At 47.5% G+C, this 16,231-nt stretch overlaps 6 protein-coding genes across 6 annotated transcripts; 3 read left to right on the top strand and 3 right to left on the bottom strand.

Annotated features, from left to right (window-relative positions):
* Positions 1-603: 603 nt before the first annotated feature.
* On the bottom strand, positions 604-3,238 carry E1B28_010888 (uncharacterized protein). The gene is made up of 8 exons (XM_043155874.1): positions 3,154-3,238; positions 2,475-3,081; positions 1,860-2,420; positions 1,431-1,804; positions 1,306-1,364; positions 1,207-1,250; positions 952-1,149; positions 604-893 (listed from the first exon to the last, which is right to left on the bottom strand). The coding sequence occupies exons 3-8, from the start codon at positions 1,957-1,959 to the stop codon at positions 631-633; spliced, it is 1,038 nt and encodes a 345-aa protein (XP_043005656.1). The 5' UTR covers positions 1,960-2,420; positions 2,475-3,081; positions 3,154-3,238; the 3' UTR covers positions 604-630.
* A 410-nt stretch (positions 3,239-3,648) lies between these two features.
* Positions 3,649-4,539, bottom strand: E1B28_010887 (uncharacterized protein; the record flags this gene model as incomplete). The annotated part of the gene is made up of 1 exon (XM_043155873.1): positions 3,649-4,539. One exon carries the CDS (start codon positions 4,537-4,539, stop codon positions 3,649-3,651), a length of 891 nt encoding a protein of 296 aa, XP_043005655.1.
* Positions 4,540-8,861: 4,322 nt separating this feature from the next.
* E1B28_010886 (uncharacterized protein) lies at positions 8,862-11,700 on the bottom strand. Its single transcript, XM_043155872.1, has 5 exons — positions 10,767-11,700; positions 10,544-10,699; positions 9,806-10,490; positions 9,535-9,752; positions 8,862-9,485 (listed from the first exon to the last, which is right to left on the bottom strand). Exons 1-5 carry the CDS (start codon positions 11,637-11,639, stop codon positions 8,940-8,942), a joined length of 2,478 nt encoding a protein of 825 aa, XP_043005654.1. The 5' UTR covers positions 11,640-11,700; the 3' UTR covers positions 8,862-8,939.
* Positions 11,701-12,535: 835 nt separating this feature from the next.
* On the top strand, positions 12,536-12,802 carry E1B28_010885 (uncharacterized protein; the record flags this gene model as incomplete). The annotated part of the gene is made up of 2 exons (XM_043155871.1): positions 12,536-12,539; positions 12,588-12,802. The coding sequence occupies 2 exons, from the start codon at positions 12,536-12,538 to the stop codon at positions 12,800-12,802; spliced, it is 219 nt and encodes a 72-aa protein (XP_043005653.1).
* A 1,517-nt stretch (positions 12,803-14,319) lies between these two features.
* On the top strand, positions 14,320-14,709 carry E1B28_010884 (uncharacterized protein; the record flags this gene model as incomplete). Its single annotated transcript, XM_043155870.1, has 1 exon — positions 14,320-14,709. One exon carries the CDS (start codon positions 14,320-14,322, stop codon positions 14,707-14,709), a length of 390 nt encoding a protein of 129 aa, XP_043005652.1.
* Positions 14,710-14,785: 76 nt separating this feature from the next.
* E1B28_010883 (uncharacterized protein) lies at positions 14,786-15,487 on the top strand (the record flags this gene model as incomplete). The annotated part of the gene is made up of 1 exon (XM_043155869.1): positions 14,786-15,487. The coding sequence occupies one exon, from the start codon at positions 14,786-14,788 to the stop codon at positions 15,485-15,487; it is 702 nt and encodes a 233-aa protein (XP_043005651.1).
* Positions 15,488-16,231: the final 744 nt, after the last annotated feature.

Here is a 16,231-nt window from a genome sequence, read left to right as displayed (position 1 = left end):
GACTCAGGAACAAACAGGATGTCTGTCTTCTGTTTCGGCCCGACGGGCCGCAGTTAAATACATTAGATACCTCCTACATTGTTTTGACTTCCTCTCTTGCCTCCAGAATAGTCGTCCTCAACCTCTTCATCGCCTCCTCCACATCTCCCTCGTCTAGTAAGCTAAAAGACGCTCGAACATAACCTGTCTTCCTGGGTTCGTCTCCCGGCAGGAAAACAGTACCAGGAAGGGCTAGAACTCCATTCTTGAACGCTCTCGTTCTCACCAAAGTCTCCGAATCCCCACCGGCAGATTGACACGAAGGATCATCGATGATTTTGAACCTAGATCAGAAGCATGATCACGGTCAATCGTAGGGCCGCGAGGGTACGCACAGAGCTCTTACCAAAAGAACAAACCAGCTTTGGGTTTCTCCCATTTCGCCAATGGCATATCTTCTCCACCAGCGCCAACGCCGAGATACTTTTGCATGTAGGTTTCAAAGACATCGCTTTTTCTCTTGTAAAACGCAGCAACCTGATCAGCATGAAGCAGGAATCCATCATACCCCCAGGAGGGAGACGAAAGGAGAGTATATGTTATAACTTGGGTCAAAGTCGGAGTTTGGAGGTTTAACATTCCTGTCTTTTTTTATGAAAATATTTCAGTGATCGAGAATAGTACGTATTTGAAGAAACGCTCGGCACTCACACACTGTATCATAGCATCCACAATCATTTCAGGTCCACACGCCCATCCGATTCTCAGTCCAGCGGAGAGTACCTTCGAACAACTGTCGAACCGAATGACACGTCCTACTTCCGTGCCTCCCTTTTCTGCCAAGGTCGCCTCCAATGCAAAGTAGGAGGGTGGCCGTGGCGTGTCACCATAATAGAGGTAATAATAGGGATCATCTGCAGGGGAAGTAGAGAACTGAAGGTCCATTAAAATATTAAAAACCAGGAAATGTACCTTCCAGGATCAAGAAATCGTGTTCTCGCGCCAGTTGAAGCACTTCTATTCGCCTTTCTGTCGCTGCCGTTGCGCCTGTAGGGTTGCTACCAGTAGGAACAGTATAGAAAATCTTTGGTTTGGGTGCCTCTTTTGGCCACGATTCCAAGATGGATCGTAGGTGTGAAGCAGACACACCGTTCTCGTCTGTCTGTATCTCTACCACAGGAATCGCATCAGGAATCGAAAAAAGGGAATAAATGCCTATACACCAACCGATTTGTGGACAGTACATGCTGTGGAATATAGGGAAAACTCCCCTGTGAAGCGTCAGCTACGTGCCGGAAGTAGGTACATAAACAATATGGAACGTACGGATACACCGGAGATTCAACTAGTACAGAATCACCCGGATTCAAGATGGATTTGATCGCCTTTCAAACGGAAAATCGGTTTAGATGGGCATCCTCCTTCCGAGAAAGTAACCGAGGCTGACCAACCTTATACAGCACATCTTGACTCCCAGCGCCAATTGTCACTTTCCACCCTTCACTTGCAGTTCCTCCGTTATACAGTCCGCATTTCCTTCCGTGAACTCTCTCCTGCAGCCCACATACCCATCCCATTAAGCTCCTGATGCCACCTTCCTCAGTATACTGCAATCCCTCTTCTAAAGCCTCCTGGCTTAGTTTCACTTCAATCAGATCCGCGGCCTCGTCACTGTCGCTCTTAGTGTTTCGGATGTTCATGATTTCAGACCTTGGGTCCCGAATGGATAGCGAGAGTCCTGCGATGGGGAATGCCGTCGGGTTCGGTTTACCCGCTAGGAGGGAGATCAGACCAGGGGTTCTTTCTAGCGGCATAAGAGATCGGACTTATGCACTTCATCATTAGCGGTATCGGTAAATGGGAAAACTGGGTCAACATACTGGCGTTCGGCTTTCGTTCCCGAGCTTCTGTAGAAAGGAAGCGAAGGGAGTAGTGAGATTTTGGAATTTGGTTGGATAACATGGTTTTCTTCTCGCTCATTGTGAAGGATGCGTACGCTGAAGTCCAAATCGTCCCCTTACTCGTTGATACAAAAGTGGTATTTGAGTTCCGGTAATAGGTCGATTGACATCAGGACGCCAGACCCAGGTTACATGAGGAAGGGATATTGTTCATCCGATACGAATTGATATTCTATTCCATGCAAGCTAGATAGGAAAAGTAAGCCGACCTTGAACAATGGTAACAATTCAGGGGAGTTAAAAATCAATTCCGGCTTCGGGCACTTTAGTAAGAACCTTGTCAGCTGCCAATTGCCGCTTCAACGATGTACCCTCCGCAGTGCGCCTGCAACCGTGACGCCCGAACCTCGCTCGCCAAGCGGTATAAGTGACAGGGTTTGAGTGGAACTAGCGACATCGAAAGACATTCCGGTCGACAACCAGGATTGCCCCTGTAGTATAGCTATATCTTCTGTCGTTTCGGGCCTGACAATTAGATACCTGAAAAATGGAGTTAGAATAATGAACTAACTTCTAAGAGACGAGTAACACAACACAACAGTCGTTCTCAACCCCAGTCCCCTCCACAATCACCGGGTTCAAATGTAGATAGATGTTCTGTTTATCTCCAAACGGCCTTGTGATGATATACGACCATGCGTTGTGATCGGTACACCGTCTTATCCTCAAATCTACCCAAAGTGAGGGAGGTCGTTTGGGGTAGCGGAAGATACGTGCACTACCTTCCACGACCTCATCTTTGGAGGAAGACTCGACCACGGTCCATTCTCTGGTGAAGACGGTCCCAGGAGTAGTAATATGTAGCGACCTTGTGTTTCTTTCAGCTTTCTCCGACAAGTCCACCTAGTACTTCATGCATGTCCTGAATAACGGGGCGACTCGGAGGAAGGTTGAGGGAATAGAGAATCTTGATTGACCAAATGAACATCGTTCTGATTAAACGTTACGACCCGCAATCGCTGCCAAAGATTGAACATTACAACTGGGAGCACCGGGTCCTGAATTTTCTCATCTCAAGCGCCATGTTCGCTCCGGAACTGATTCAAACAAATTTTCGACCTTCATGTGCTTCGAAAATTGTTCCATTCGCTTTGGAGTAGGTGACATCGGGATGAGCATCGAACGCAATGGCAGGAAAGACCTGCAAGTGTGATTCGTCAAGGTTGATCAGCAAAACCAAATTCGACGACGAGTGAATTGAAAGATGCCTGACTGTGCAGCTTGAACCGTAACTCGCCCAAGGGCCAGAAGTTAAAAGAAGAGGACCCATACTGAGTGTCAGTGTCACCTGAGGTGACCTGTGCGTGACGCTTATTTTCCTGGGGAAGGTATTTAATGATTTATGAGGGATTATAGTCGTAGCATCGAGTTTCGGCCGTCACAAATTCTCAATACAGTTCAACCATACAGGGCTCAGTCCTACTTGTTCGAGGGTGATACATTCATACATTCATTCACGTTGTATAGTACATACTAACATCTATTGCGACTCACACTGTACCGGCGGGCTATTGAAAAAAATGGGAACAAAATAAACTGGCTTTCAAAAAAACCAGCCATAGTAGGAACATCGAGTGGACATCCTCGTGCTACCAGGGATCTGCCTTACATACCCACGACGTCAGCACGAGCACGCCCTTTACGTTGTCCATCTCTTCAGCACAAGGCAAGTCCCTGTTCAAAGCAATTGCAATGATGTCAACATCCATCAGTTTGTCCAGAACATGACCTCTTTGTTCATGTTGGGCGACAATTCGTGAGCTGCAGCGAGAAGGTCTGGGTACTTGTCTCTGGAGTAGTTGTGGAACAGTGCTGGAGTTCGAAGGAGAGTCGCATATGTTGCCGCGTGACCACCAACGCAGGAGTACGTGGCCGCCGTACAGCCATAGAGGACGATAGAATAATGACGTCGGTTTATGTCTGTTGGGTCGGAGCTTGTGCTAGAGCGTGTATTGCCAGCAGGAGTGTCGGTTTGTATTGACGTCGTATTAATCTCGACTAGCGGGCCGTGGTACTCCTCGCCCACCCCGAGCTGCATGACTATTGACAAGATTGGACAAGTGTTGGGACACTTTCCAGCCGCCTCTGGATTCGGTGCTACCCTTTCAGACTTCACGGAATTCTTCACCTGAACCTGACAGAGGCCTGTGCGGTCTATATCAATCGCCGAGTCAAGATTCCCGTTGTGAAGGGCCATTCCAAGGTCCTGGTTCTGCTGGTTATCGTACGTTTGCATCGCTGCCCCTCGCTTGAGCAGTTCAGTCGCACATTCCCAACTGAACATTTCGTGGCTACCAAGCTGTACCCAATGGGAGAAATTAATCCAGCTCTCAGCAAAGGCGGCTTCGAGTTCGAGAGCATCATCGAACGCGTGAACTGGTTTGGCGTGGCGGACCGATTCCCAGACATCGGGTGCGAGAAACTTCTCCAAAAAGTGTGCTAGTTGGATTGGCCGATGGAACTCCAGCTCAAATGTCGTGCTTGGATCGTGCTTGGCAGCCTCGTCGTGTGCGACGGTCAGAAGAGTTCGAGCGACGAGCTCTCCACGTTCCCCCTTTGCAAGCAAGCCAGTTTTCAAAGCATCTGCTAGTACTGTCATTGACCCGGAAGTCGGCAATCTAAGGAGAAATATTAGTATAACTAAAGAAGTACGTACCAGAACCTGTAAATAAATTACAGTTGCATAAAACACCTTTTGAGGTATGTGCCTACCAATTTTTGTGTGGGGAGGGTGTGAGGTTATTGAGATATGAATTTTTTAATGAGGGGGTGTCGAAAACGTGGCCCCACGGCGAAGTCGGAAATTGCCGATTTAAGCGACGTCGCTGTCGTCACACAATCGCGCTCGTTGAAAAAGTGTCGATATCTCCTCGAGTTCCCAACCAAAATACACAATAGGGGGCTCAGAATGAAGCGTAGATAAAGGCGAATATTATTTAAGCTAATTCAGTCACAAAGGATACACTTTTCCGCTTCAGATACTGGTCTAATGCCTCCAGCTCATCAACATTCTCAAATGGCTCCCAAGTCTTATCTCCATCATCCCACCAGACCCAAAATTGCAGCTTGTCCTCAACACGACGATGTTTCTCAATCTTCTTGACACCAATTTCCACCTCCTCACTGTCATTCTCACTGGTCTCTCTGTCATCTTCCATAGGCATATCAACTAATTCCCTGCTGCTGTCATAACCATTGTCCCTGAGCTCCTGGGTCAATATATCTGCAATAGAGACATTCCCAATCTCATATTCATCATCATTGTCATCGCTGTTGCTCTTGGCAGAAAGGGGTGGAGTGGTGTGAGAGGCAGCTGCTGAAGTTTCGGCAGGACTGGTCCCTTTGTTAATTCGACGGGGGCAAGGTCGGGGTTGAGATGGCTGGGGGGGGTGGAGATAGTGCAGAGAAGTCAAAATTTTCACCTGAAGATGATTCTGATACCACATCAACTTGACGACCCTTTCCTTTGCCGCCCTTTGCTCTGCCACGCCCTTTACCTCGACTCCGACCAGCACCAGCACCTCTAGCTCTACCCCGAGCTTGACCTCGCCGTTTGCCATGATCCCCACTGGCCTCTCCGATCAACTTTTCCAATTCTTGCTGTCGAGTTTTCAGACGGTGTTGGAAAGCCTTGTGTGCAACTTTAACTTCCTTCAGTAGATTTTTGGCCTTGAGCCGCCAATCCTCCTTCGCCAACTCCTCTAAGGCCTGTGCATCAGTAAGATGTCGAGCACGCCCCTGTGCATAGGTTTTCTTCTTTGTCTTACCCTTCCTCTGTGCAACCTCCCGTAATCTAGCATTCTCCTCATCCATCAGTACCATATGAGCATATGAACAATCAAGCTCAGTGCTGGCATGCTTGGCAGTCTGAACAAGAAGGTCGATATATTCCCAGAGCTCCTCTGGTGGTGCCTCATTGTCAGGGGGGATCGGGAAGAGCAAGTTCGAATTTCTGAATCCGAAGGGACTCAAGTAGATTGTCGCTAGTGGCTGTGACTGATGTGCGTCCGCTGGTGGCAGAAATGTTTGGGCTGTCAGTTGGGGCAGATGTGACAGTGAGAGGGATGGGGGCTGCGACTGGAACTAGACCAAAAGGAAGTCGTGCAGGAATAGGCTGGGATGATTGAGTAGTAGTATTCTGTGCAGGTGCGTAGGCTGTAGTAGGGATGATGTTGCGGTTAAAAGGGTGAATTCCGGTCTTTTGGAATGCAGAGGTAATGGTGGTTCCCTTCATTGCACGTTCCCTGGCTTTGTGATAATGAGAGAGAAAGTTTGCTTTTGAGATGGTGATCTGCTGATCTGCCGATTCCATGACAATCTGCTTCCATGCACGAGCAAGAGGTGAAAAGACACAAACATCACATGGCTGCAGAGCATGTGTAGTATGGGATGGAAGACAGAGAATATGAATATTATTTTTCTCTGCCGCATTGCAGAACTCGTAGGAGCAGTGGCTGTTATGGCCATCAAGAATAAGAAGTGCAGGATACTTTGAGTGGAGCCCAAAGTCCTTCCTCCGACGGCGGACCTCCGGAATGAAATCTTTCTTCAGCCAGGTGTATCCAAGTTCCCGATCTGTCCAGCCATTGGGAGATGAAGCTACACTATAGTGGGATAGTTGAGTGCAGCACAATGTACAGAATTAATAAATGGACTGAAGACCCACCTTGCACCACCAGGATTATCTCGGGACCATTCTGCATTTGTCCGAGCACCTTTAAAGATAACTGTAGGCTTCATACTGGAACCATCCGCAAACACCGTCTCAATAATAGTTATCCACTCCCGACTTGCGTTCAATGTTGTGAATGCTGTTTTCTGATCACGATCAACAATAACCTTCTGTGCCCCAACATCTGCAACATTGACCCCCTTCTCATCCATGTTAGCAATCATACCCGGATGAATCTTCAACCCATCTCCTACATCTATGACTTCCTCCAAGAGATCATAGAACTCACCAACAAGGGTAGGGTTGAGAGCCTGTGCCCGACATGCCTCCAGCATGGTGGTCTGTCTGGCAACCAAATCCAAATGCTGTGCCAGAAATCGCCTGTAGAAATTTGTCCCAACTTCCTTTCCTGCAATGCTGGAAGCTTTCTTGTTAATGAGAGAGGGTCTCAGACCAACCCCACGGCGACCCAACACCTTCAGCCACTCTACCAATATGGACTCCTGCTCGCGGTTGAGAATCATCTCCTGAGTATGAGCTTCTTGTCGGTTCTTGTGTTTTCCACTGACTCGGTCATAAAGTGTGGAAGAGGGAACACCAAACCGCTTTGATCTAGAGTACTAATGAGCTTTGGACACAGAGATTGCAAGCAGGACTCACGCAGCATTAACACTCAGTTTAGATTTACGTACTGCCTGCTTCAGTCTCTCTGCCTCAGCCACTGCTTCCTGCTTGGACCGGTCTAAAGCTGCAAGTGCATATTGAATTCTGTCTTCTGGAGTTGCTTCCGCGGTTTCAAGTAACAGAAGAAGGTATCCAACCTCAAGCTGATCAACAGCTGGATCAGAAGGTTTAGGAAGAGAATCTGGAGAGGGGGACTCAGATGGAGTAGGAGAATGGGGTGGGGTTGTATGTGGTGAAGAATCTGGGGTTGCGGAAGTACTGGTAGTAGTTTTTGCTTTTTTCCTCTGCCCTTTCTTACGAGGCATAGTGTAGTTGGGGGGAAATTGGAAGTCTTTCCCACGCAGGTCTACTTAGAGACAGTATAATGGTTCCATCAGGTCCTGGGACTTTTCTCATGAATATATATTCATTTCAGATGCTTCTACTACACATGTCATGTACAGAGGCTGTACTTGTGGGGAAAAAACCCTAAATTTATCAGTTTTTCCTCATTTAGGTTGTTTTTCCCATGAACAGAGGGTGCTGGAGGTGCCAGAATCAATCCTAATTCATTGCTTGGACTAGAAGTAAAAATTCAGGAATCATCTGATCCCTGCCAGAGGTGTTTGCTAGTCTTCTTGTACAGTTTATGGGTGTAAAACACAAAAATCTCGGATATTTGCAAGCATACACCCTGTACACCCAAAAAAAATTGCAAAAATTCAAGGACCAAAGATTTGGGTAGCCCAATGGATGTAATTGACAGTGCCAAGAGCCTGGCCCTCAGCATGCCATGCTGTACCTGGAGTAATTGCCACAACCTAGGGTCAAAATGACTGAAAAAATCGGAGTGCTCTGCAGAATCATGGCCTTGGGCACTTATAGGTCAGTCATATTTGTATCTATGGGTATGTGAGGGCAAGAGAAATATCCAGTGATCATAACTAACCAAGAATGAAGGGAATTGATCGGGAACTTGTGCCACAGTGGCGGCATTCCTGATTAAAAAATTTTCTCACGCTTAAATTTTCGGCCCGATATTTGACCCGTCGTCGTGCAACCATCACAAGTCAGTAAGGAGTTCATCCCCCCTTGTGAGGAGTGTTCTGGATAGGTATCGTACATTTCTCCTTAATTTCTGATACTAAAAAGTCTAAAAAAATCGGTCCATTTTTGGCTACAGTACAAATTTCCGAATTCCCGGTTTTTCCGACTTCAGGGTCAATGACAGTATTGTAGACAGCAATTCAAGATATCTTCACCATATAATGGATTATATGGTGACGATATCGCAGGCCCTATATCACTCATATATGATCCGACTATATATTGAGTAGATGGGGCCGATCTCCGTGACATATCATGACATTATTCTGACACTATAAAAAAGCACTTATTTGTACGATATGGGCCAGCTTTGGCGGTGTAAGGGAAACTCCCGGCCCACTTCGGGAGCAGTGCGGGAGAACTAGGACGTCCACTGAACTTGTCCCCATTTCTATCTCGATTCTCGCCTGATCCCGAGTCTCTCCTCAATGACGAGTCAGAAAAGATTAGCAGTGTAGGGGGGTTAAATAGATTGGGGGGAAAGAATTGCAAATTTAGATTGCCAGTCTCTTCATAACATCTTTTTTTCTTTCTATAGGTTACGTGATACAAGTAATCTAATGGTAATAGTAAGACACACGGTTCGTAACATCTTCGAGCTCCCCTTGAAGAGCTGGATTGGCCTTGACTTCATTGCGCAGAAGACTTAGGAAATCGGAGCATCCTTGCACAACCTCTGGACTAGTTCTCCCGATTTCCGAGATTACCATGGAAGGATGCGAGTGCTCGTATGCTTTCTCATAACTTTCAATGAGAAATCGAGCCCACCCCATCATAGGCGATCTGAATACGTGATAAGGTTCAGGTAGGCAACCCAATATGGCATAATCAATCATAATCGGGTTCAACTGTCGCGGAAGCTCCTGGATAGGAGGGAAGATTAAAGAGTAGGAAGAGGAAGAAGCATAGGACCTGGACGAAACAAGGGAAACACCAGGAACTAGGTACTTGAATAGGATCCGAACTGCAATCCACAAGAAGGGCTCAAGATCATGGAGAGCATGTTGGCACCAACGTGTGGGGTATTCAGCAAGTTTATACTTGCTTGGCAAGAAACGCCAGTACCTGGACTGAACTTCTGAAGCCATAGAGTCCCAAGTGCCCTTATAAATCATATCAGTCAGTGTCATAAGATGCACACTAGATTCTTACTGTCCGGACATGGTGGCTTGCTTTGTTGTCATTAACATTCACAGAATGTTCCAAGTCCATGATAACTGGGACAAGTATCTTCCCTGTTTCTGGGACACCGTCCAGAGATGGACCTGGGCACCTGCAAGGTGCGGAGGAGGCATCTCGCATCACAAGGAGGATATTGTTGGCACTGACATCCCGATGAATGTGTCCAGTATCATGTATGGCTCCACAACCTAGAATAGAGTGAGAAATCAGACATGATTACGACAGTATCACAGAAACATACCACAGAGACCTCCTTGCAAGGCAAAAAACATCCGATCAAAAGTCCCTTGGGCTTTCAGAGGTTTGCCAACCTCTGAGAAGACGATGCGGTAATGAATACGTTGATCGGTAGTAACACTGCTCATCTTTTGCAGACGGGGCGCTAGGAAAGGAAGGAGAGGGATAACGTCGGTCGCTGGATTGCAATTGAACACAACTTGGCGACAATGAACACGATATGTGTGATCCTGAATACCAGGATCGGCTTTGGTGACAGGAACCCACCCCGCTGTATCGCAGGTCAAAAAGTGCCGGATGCGAGGGTCACCTTTCTCTTCGAGTTCCTTCCGAATCTGTCCTAGAATAACGTGTTCCGGCTTCCGGTCATCGTTAATCCAAGTGTCTTTCAACACGAGTTCCGGACCGTCCATCTGACCGTTCACGACTTTTCTGACCTTCCAGACGCGAGTTGCACGTCCGGTCAGTACGTCGGCCGTATAGTCCTTAATGCGTTCCACAGTCCGATAAGTCGTGATCCTGGGCTCTGATGCATAAGTATCATTTTCCCCTTGTTCGAAGACAGAGATGTCGAAGATGTCCTCCCCGTCCTCATCGCAACCTCGCAGCACCATGGTATCATCGTAACCAAGAGCTTTGCGGTCAGCAGTCCCGAGAGCGATAAGAATATGCACAAGTTTCCTCCAGTCCTGGCAGAATGGGAGTGTCAATTAAGAGAATCCAGGAAAAGAAAATTACACACCGTATGCAAATGGAAGGGGTGCGAAGCCACCAGAGTCGTGCGGTTCTGAAACCAGAGGCGGATCGTCGTGTTTGCGATTGTTAACCCAAAGACAAACCGACGTCTGGGATCATTATGCATAACCTCGTGCATTCCCCACACAACCTTTTGATAATCCTACGAACATCACAAGGGCGAATATGAACATGAGTCAATTATATCGAGAATAGAGGTCAAGACCCACGTCCAGCTTATCTTCATCGTCATCGTTCTTCTTAAATCCCATCGGGCATACGATATTCATCCAACTCCAACTTGACTCTACTCCCTTTGACTCTGCTGCCGAACAGATTTTGCCGCCAAACGCAAAGGCACCATCGGGTTTGGAATGGTTATGTCTGACCGCCTCCTGTGACCCTTTCCCTTTGATGAGGAGCTCAGTCGTGAGCTTGGGTAGGGAGGAGTTCGCAGTACGGAGTTCTTTCCAAGCTTGCTGGAGCGCAGTATACAACCGATCCAGGAACCGGAAGACGATCTCTTTATGCGATGATACTTTCTTGGGGGAAGCTGGGACCATAGGTGATTTCCACTTGTTTTTCGTTATCACGCCGTTTTTCTGCAATTTTTTACACAGCGAATCAAGATCTAAATCCTCTCTCTTCGGAAAGTACGCCTCTAGCATTTCTTCCAGTTCAACTGTACGCGCGTAAGGGTAATCCCTCAAGAGAGCCTCACGTGCCTCCTCAACTTTCGCCGCGTTATACTGGCTGTCTTCGTCGTGAACTGAGAGAGCGCGTGCTGAAGTTTCGAGCTGTGTATGATTGGGGAGAGCAGAAGGGCCTTCGATCTGAGTAGTGGGGGAGACATCTCGCCTACTGGTGGAAGGAGAACGTGGTTTCCGCTGACCTGATGGCTTTCTCTTCTTCTGTGGAGGTTGACTGGACTGCCCAGGTCCATCTCCGAGTCCTGCTTCATTCATAGTGCGGCTACGTGGTTTATTGGTCGATAGCCGAGCAGATAGGGGTTTGGAGGAAAGATTTGCTAGACGAGATGAACGTCGAGGTTTACTATTCGCGACGGCCGATGGTGTTGAGCCCACTAATTTCTTCGGTGGCATAGCAGTAGATGGTTGAGCAGTATGAGAAGGATGAGATGACGACAGAGGATGGTGGTCAACAATCCGCTTTAGCGCTTATAGCTCTCGACATAATTTCTCTTGCATAACTCCCACGCGTCTCACAAGCTTCTCATTTTCTTTCTCGATACAGACCATGTGCATGAAGCTTCATTAGCTTCATTACCCATATCATTTCGTGTCATATCTCGAGGAAGAGGGGTGGTCATGGTGACCACGTAGCCAGTATAGGTCTATTCGTGGGTGGCCTTCCTTGATTCGTTGTCGCTTTGGATGCTGCCTTTCCTTCATCCCTAACCGCCATTTTACTATATCTTGATACTTTACTCACCCCTCGTTCTCGAAACATAACTAACATTCCTTCCACTTTTTCCTAGGACACCACGACCACATATTAATCATTTGACCGTGTTGACTTACCTCTCGAGGAATCGTAAGGAAGAATTCAACACCTGCGAGATGTAATGAGTGCACGAGATAGTGACTGCTAATCGACGTCGATGTCAGTAAGGTACGATACTTTATTTTGTTCTCAATATCGCTCAACAACGAGCTTGCTAAGAAGACGTCTCATCAGTGGAACTTCGTCCGTGCGCGGGGGATATCAAGGTTACCGCTTCGCGAGGTCACAGAGAACTACTAGGACGCAGAAGACGCAAGTACTTGCTTTCGGACACTTCAAATGCAATCGCGGCTTCCTTTTATGACTATGCTGGACAACCAACACGTTCGTCAACGCCACCTACCACACACAGCTCGTCTAATGGTTAGAACCGCCGCTTCAATCTGGGTGAACGAAAACGGGCCGAGACTGCTGCTGCTGTTGCGGTAGAGGCAAAAATCTTTTCCATCTTCCAGAAGAAAGACCTCGAGAAACGATGCGTACGTCTTTCGTTCAATAGACGACGCCCCGCTAATGTTTCCTTGCAGGGAGAATCAAACTACAGTCGATTGGAGGTGACTTCCTCACGGATCATTCACCATACCCCACTATAGAACCGAATCATGATCTACCCTACACTTTGATGATGGATTCTGGCAAAGGCTGCCGGCCAAGAGGGTTGTTCGTTTCAAACAAGCGCCGAACCTCGATGGATCTCCAGGGCACGGTCAAACTTGCTACGACTTGGAACAGGGACAGGTGAAAGTGAGAATCAGGGTGCAATTATTCATATCAAATGAATTTTGCGATCGTTGGGACAGATCGTCTCAATGAATACATGCTGCGGAGCGTTTCCCGTGTCCCTCGAACCAATTATCATCACTTCCGGTCCCTCTATCTCCTGAACGTGAACTGCCTAAGGCAAGAACTGCGTTCATATTCGTACGAAGTTGTGCGGAATTAGAATTAGTCATGCAGGTCTCAGTTTGGAGTGCCCTTCTCCTTCTTTTGACTCAAATACTCCATCCTCACTCCAACATAACCAAAGTCCGTCATCTATAAGCCACCACGATGAAAACCATGGACTCCAAACAACCATCGCAGCCGGCGCCTCCTCATATCGAAGTCGGGCACAATGCTCTGCCATCTGGAATCTCCTCATCACCCGCTCAGGATAGACGTATACATCCTCAATCTCAACAATCTTGAATGGGCCCTTGTGGAATTATAATGGCCATTCTTTGCTTCTCCTGTGGATTGTCATGTTTCTTGTGCGTCTAAACGACCTTTAAAGTTCCCCGAATTATGTTCTGATGTGTTCTCGTCTGTCCTCGGTTCTCAGAGCAGAAATGCGACCGGTGTGGTATCAAAATGAGAAATCATTCGGCCAATTGGCTTTAATTTTCCGGCTCCCAGCATCACCATGTTGGATAATTGTATCGATGTTTCAGCCGTGCTTATCCACAGTGGAACAGCAAAGGTATAATTCGTGTCGGCAGCAGTACCCCAGTCGGTACTATGGCTACAAACCATAATCATACCCCGTACAGTTGACGAGTCCCTTTCTCTCCCGTATACTTGAAGGTGACACCGTATATGGGTCTGTACAGGTTACTTCAATGTGTTTTTTCCCCATTTGAAAACCAAAATCCTACCGTCTCCTTTACCCTCAGATACCCACCGCCCCGGCCCCAAGTCACCGATTTGCGTGGATTGCGGCTTCACCCTGACTGGAACACACCTTTATCTCTCAACTAGTCTCTTTCTGGTGCATCTATCCCGAAGTACCTGATGTTGCCAACACCGTATGGACGTTCGAAAAGTAAATCACAGGCGCCCATACTAAGCCAACCGTGAAATATGCGGTCGTATCGCATCCCTAGGACTCAGCACAGCTGGGAGTATAAGAAGCAGATTGGTCGCGCGTGCAGCAAGATAATTTGTTTCCTCGTCGCAACCCTTTGTCATCTAATCCTCAGTCCAAAGTGACAATGTACGAGGATCTGTCAAAGACCACTCCTTTCCAGACAGCCTTCGATGTGGATCCTACTATGGGGTTCATGCCACCTGGGAACCCTCTCCAACGACTTCCTAGCGATTGAGAAGTTTGGGAGGTCCTCTTAGATGAGGCGGTTACGCAGAGGCTTGCACCTGGGGATAAGGCTGATTTACCTGAGGAGGAGAGAAGACAATCAGAGCAATGGCGATCTCGACTACGCGATGTAAGGTTTTCTCTTTCATGTCATTCTTATCTGAGCCGCCGATTGACCTTGTTAGCAGATGCCGCTCCTCCCGAGCGGTGGCCTTTTCGGAGACGACAACCCAGCACTCTCTCGTCGGGCGCATCTAGTTCTGACGTTCCTTCTGTCATTTTACGTTCACACCCTTCCTCCCGATGTTCCCATTCTCATACCGAAAGCTCTGTCTATTCCATTGCTCCAAGTTTCACGATATTTAGTTATGCCACCGGTAGTGACATATTCTGACACGGTCCTTTACAACTGGAACACACAGGTCTCTTCGAAGCGAGGATCTCTCTTCCGGTTGCTTGTGCACCGTTTCTTGCACAGCCGTGAAACCGACAAATACCGTTCAGGCCCCGTTAAGCCCTTGTGCATCTCTCCTAGCCGAAAACATCCGCTCGCAGACTCTACTCACGGGTTTGGATGATGAAGAAGCCTTTTATCTTACCTCGGCCAAGATTGAGCTCCGTGGAGTCGAGGCACTTGATATCATGCGCTCAACAATGGACGAGTTATTTGTTAACGACATTATCGCCGTTATTCGAGTTACCAAATTACTTGAGCGATTCGCTCTTGTCATTGTCGATCTTAAGAAGATCTTGCTAGGTATCCGACCAACGTGCGATCCTGAGCGGTATTACAACGACGTTCGGCCCTTTTTCAGAGGCGAAGATTCCTCGCACGAGCAGCGGAGGTGGATCTTCGAAGGTATCGAGGAGTATCCCGATTTGATGGAATCTGAGGTGACGAAGGAGTTATCTGGGGCTAGCGCGGCGCAGAGTTCGCTGATATACGCTTTGGATGCTTTTCTTGGCGTGAAGTATGTTCGTTCTTCATCTTTCATGGCGAGGATGCAGAAATATATTCCCAAGAATCACCGGCTTTTCTTAGACCATTTGTCTGATTGCAGTCTCAGGCGTTTCGTGATGGAGAGAACGAAGAAAAGGGAAGGAGAGGAATTACTTAAGGCTTACAATGATTCAGTCAAAGCCTTGAAGGAATTCAGGGATGGCCATATGGTTATTGCTACGTTGTATATTCTTGGACCGGCTAGGAGAGCTCGAAACCGGCTGCAGGATCCTGGAGAGACGATGAAATTGAAGAAGAGGTCTCTCAAGGGCACAGGCGGCACAGACGTGGTTCAATTCCTGAAGGGAGTGAGGGACCAGACTTCGAAGACCATACTTGTTGCAACGTCCTCATGATTCCGTCTCCCGATGGCTGCATTCATATTTGGACAAACCATATAGTAATTTAATTACAATACTCTTGAGTCTTCCTCCGAGATGTTATTGAATATGTAAATATGCGAAGGTAATAAAGGACCTATTTCATTAGGTATTGTGAAAGCAGAACGAAAATTATCGGAGTCGAGGGCCGGCGGTAATACTGCTATCTGAACGAACTGGCAAACATCGATCCCAAGCACTGGAAGCGCGATTGCCTACCCCATCCATCAGCAACTTGACAATTTACTGGTGGGAACTTTTTAGGGCTTTTTAGGGCTTGTACAAGTCAACAAGTCACCAGCCACAAGTTATGTCCGATTTCCGACAAGCTCAGATTTACTCGGGTCCATCTGCCAAAGTTTTCCGGTAAACGTGTTTTTATGAGACAGCCTCCAATGTTGGGGGTTCTTGGAGTGCAGAAATCATGTTCAGCAATTTAAATGAAGCTATTTGGGTCCTATTTGGGGGGGGATAGTTGGGAGGTACAGACAAGCTGGTGGACTTGTGAACTGGTGGGCTGGTCAAACCAGCCGAAAAGCCGAGAAAAGCTGAGAAAAGCCAAGAAAGTTCACCAGTAAATTGTGTAAGTTGCTGATGTCGTTGGATAGAGTTGCATCTCAATCCGACTCCATACACGACTTGCAAGTTGCAACCGAAAGCTGAGGAGGAAGGACAACCTCTAGTTGACGAACGTGTAATGTTCCGATGAATAGCACTACG

The sequence above is a fragment of the Marasmius oreades genome, chromosome 7 (assembly GCF_018924745.1).
Source record: "Marasmius oreades isolate 03SP1 chromosome 7, whole genome shotgun sequence".
Classification (NCBI taxonomy): Eukaryota; Fungi; Basidiomycota; class Agaricomycetes; order Agaricales; family Marasmiaceae; genus Marasmius; species Marasmius oreades.
The sequence above is the reverse complement of the archived record's forward strand: the minus strand, read 5'-3'. Positions and strand labels throughout refer to the sequence as shown.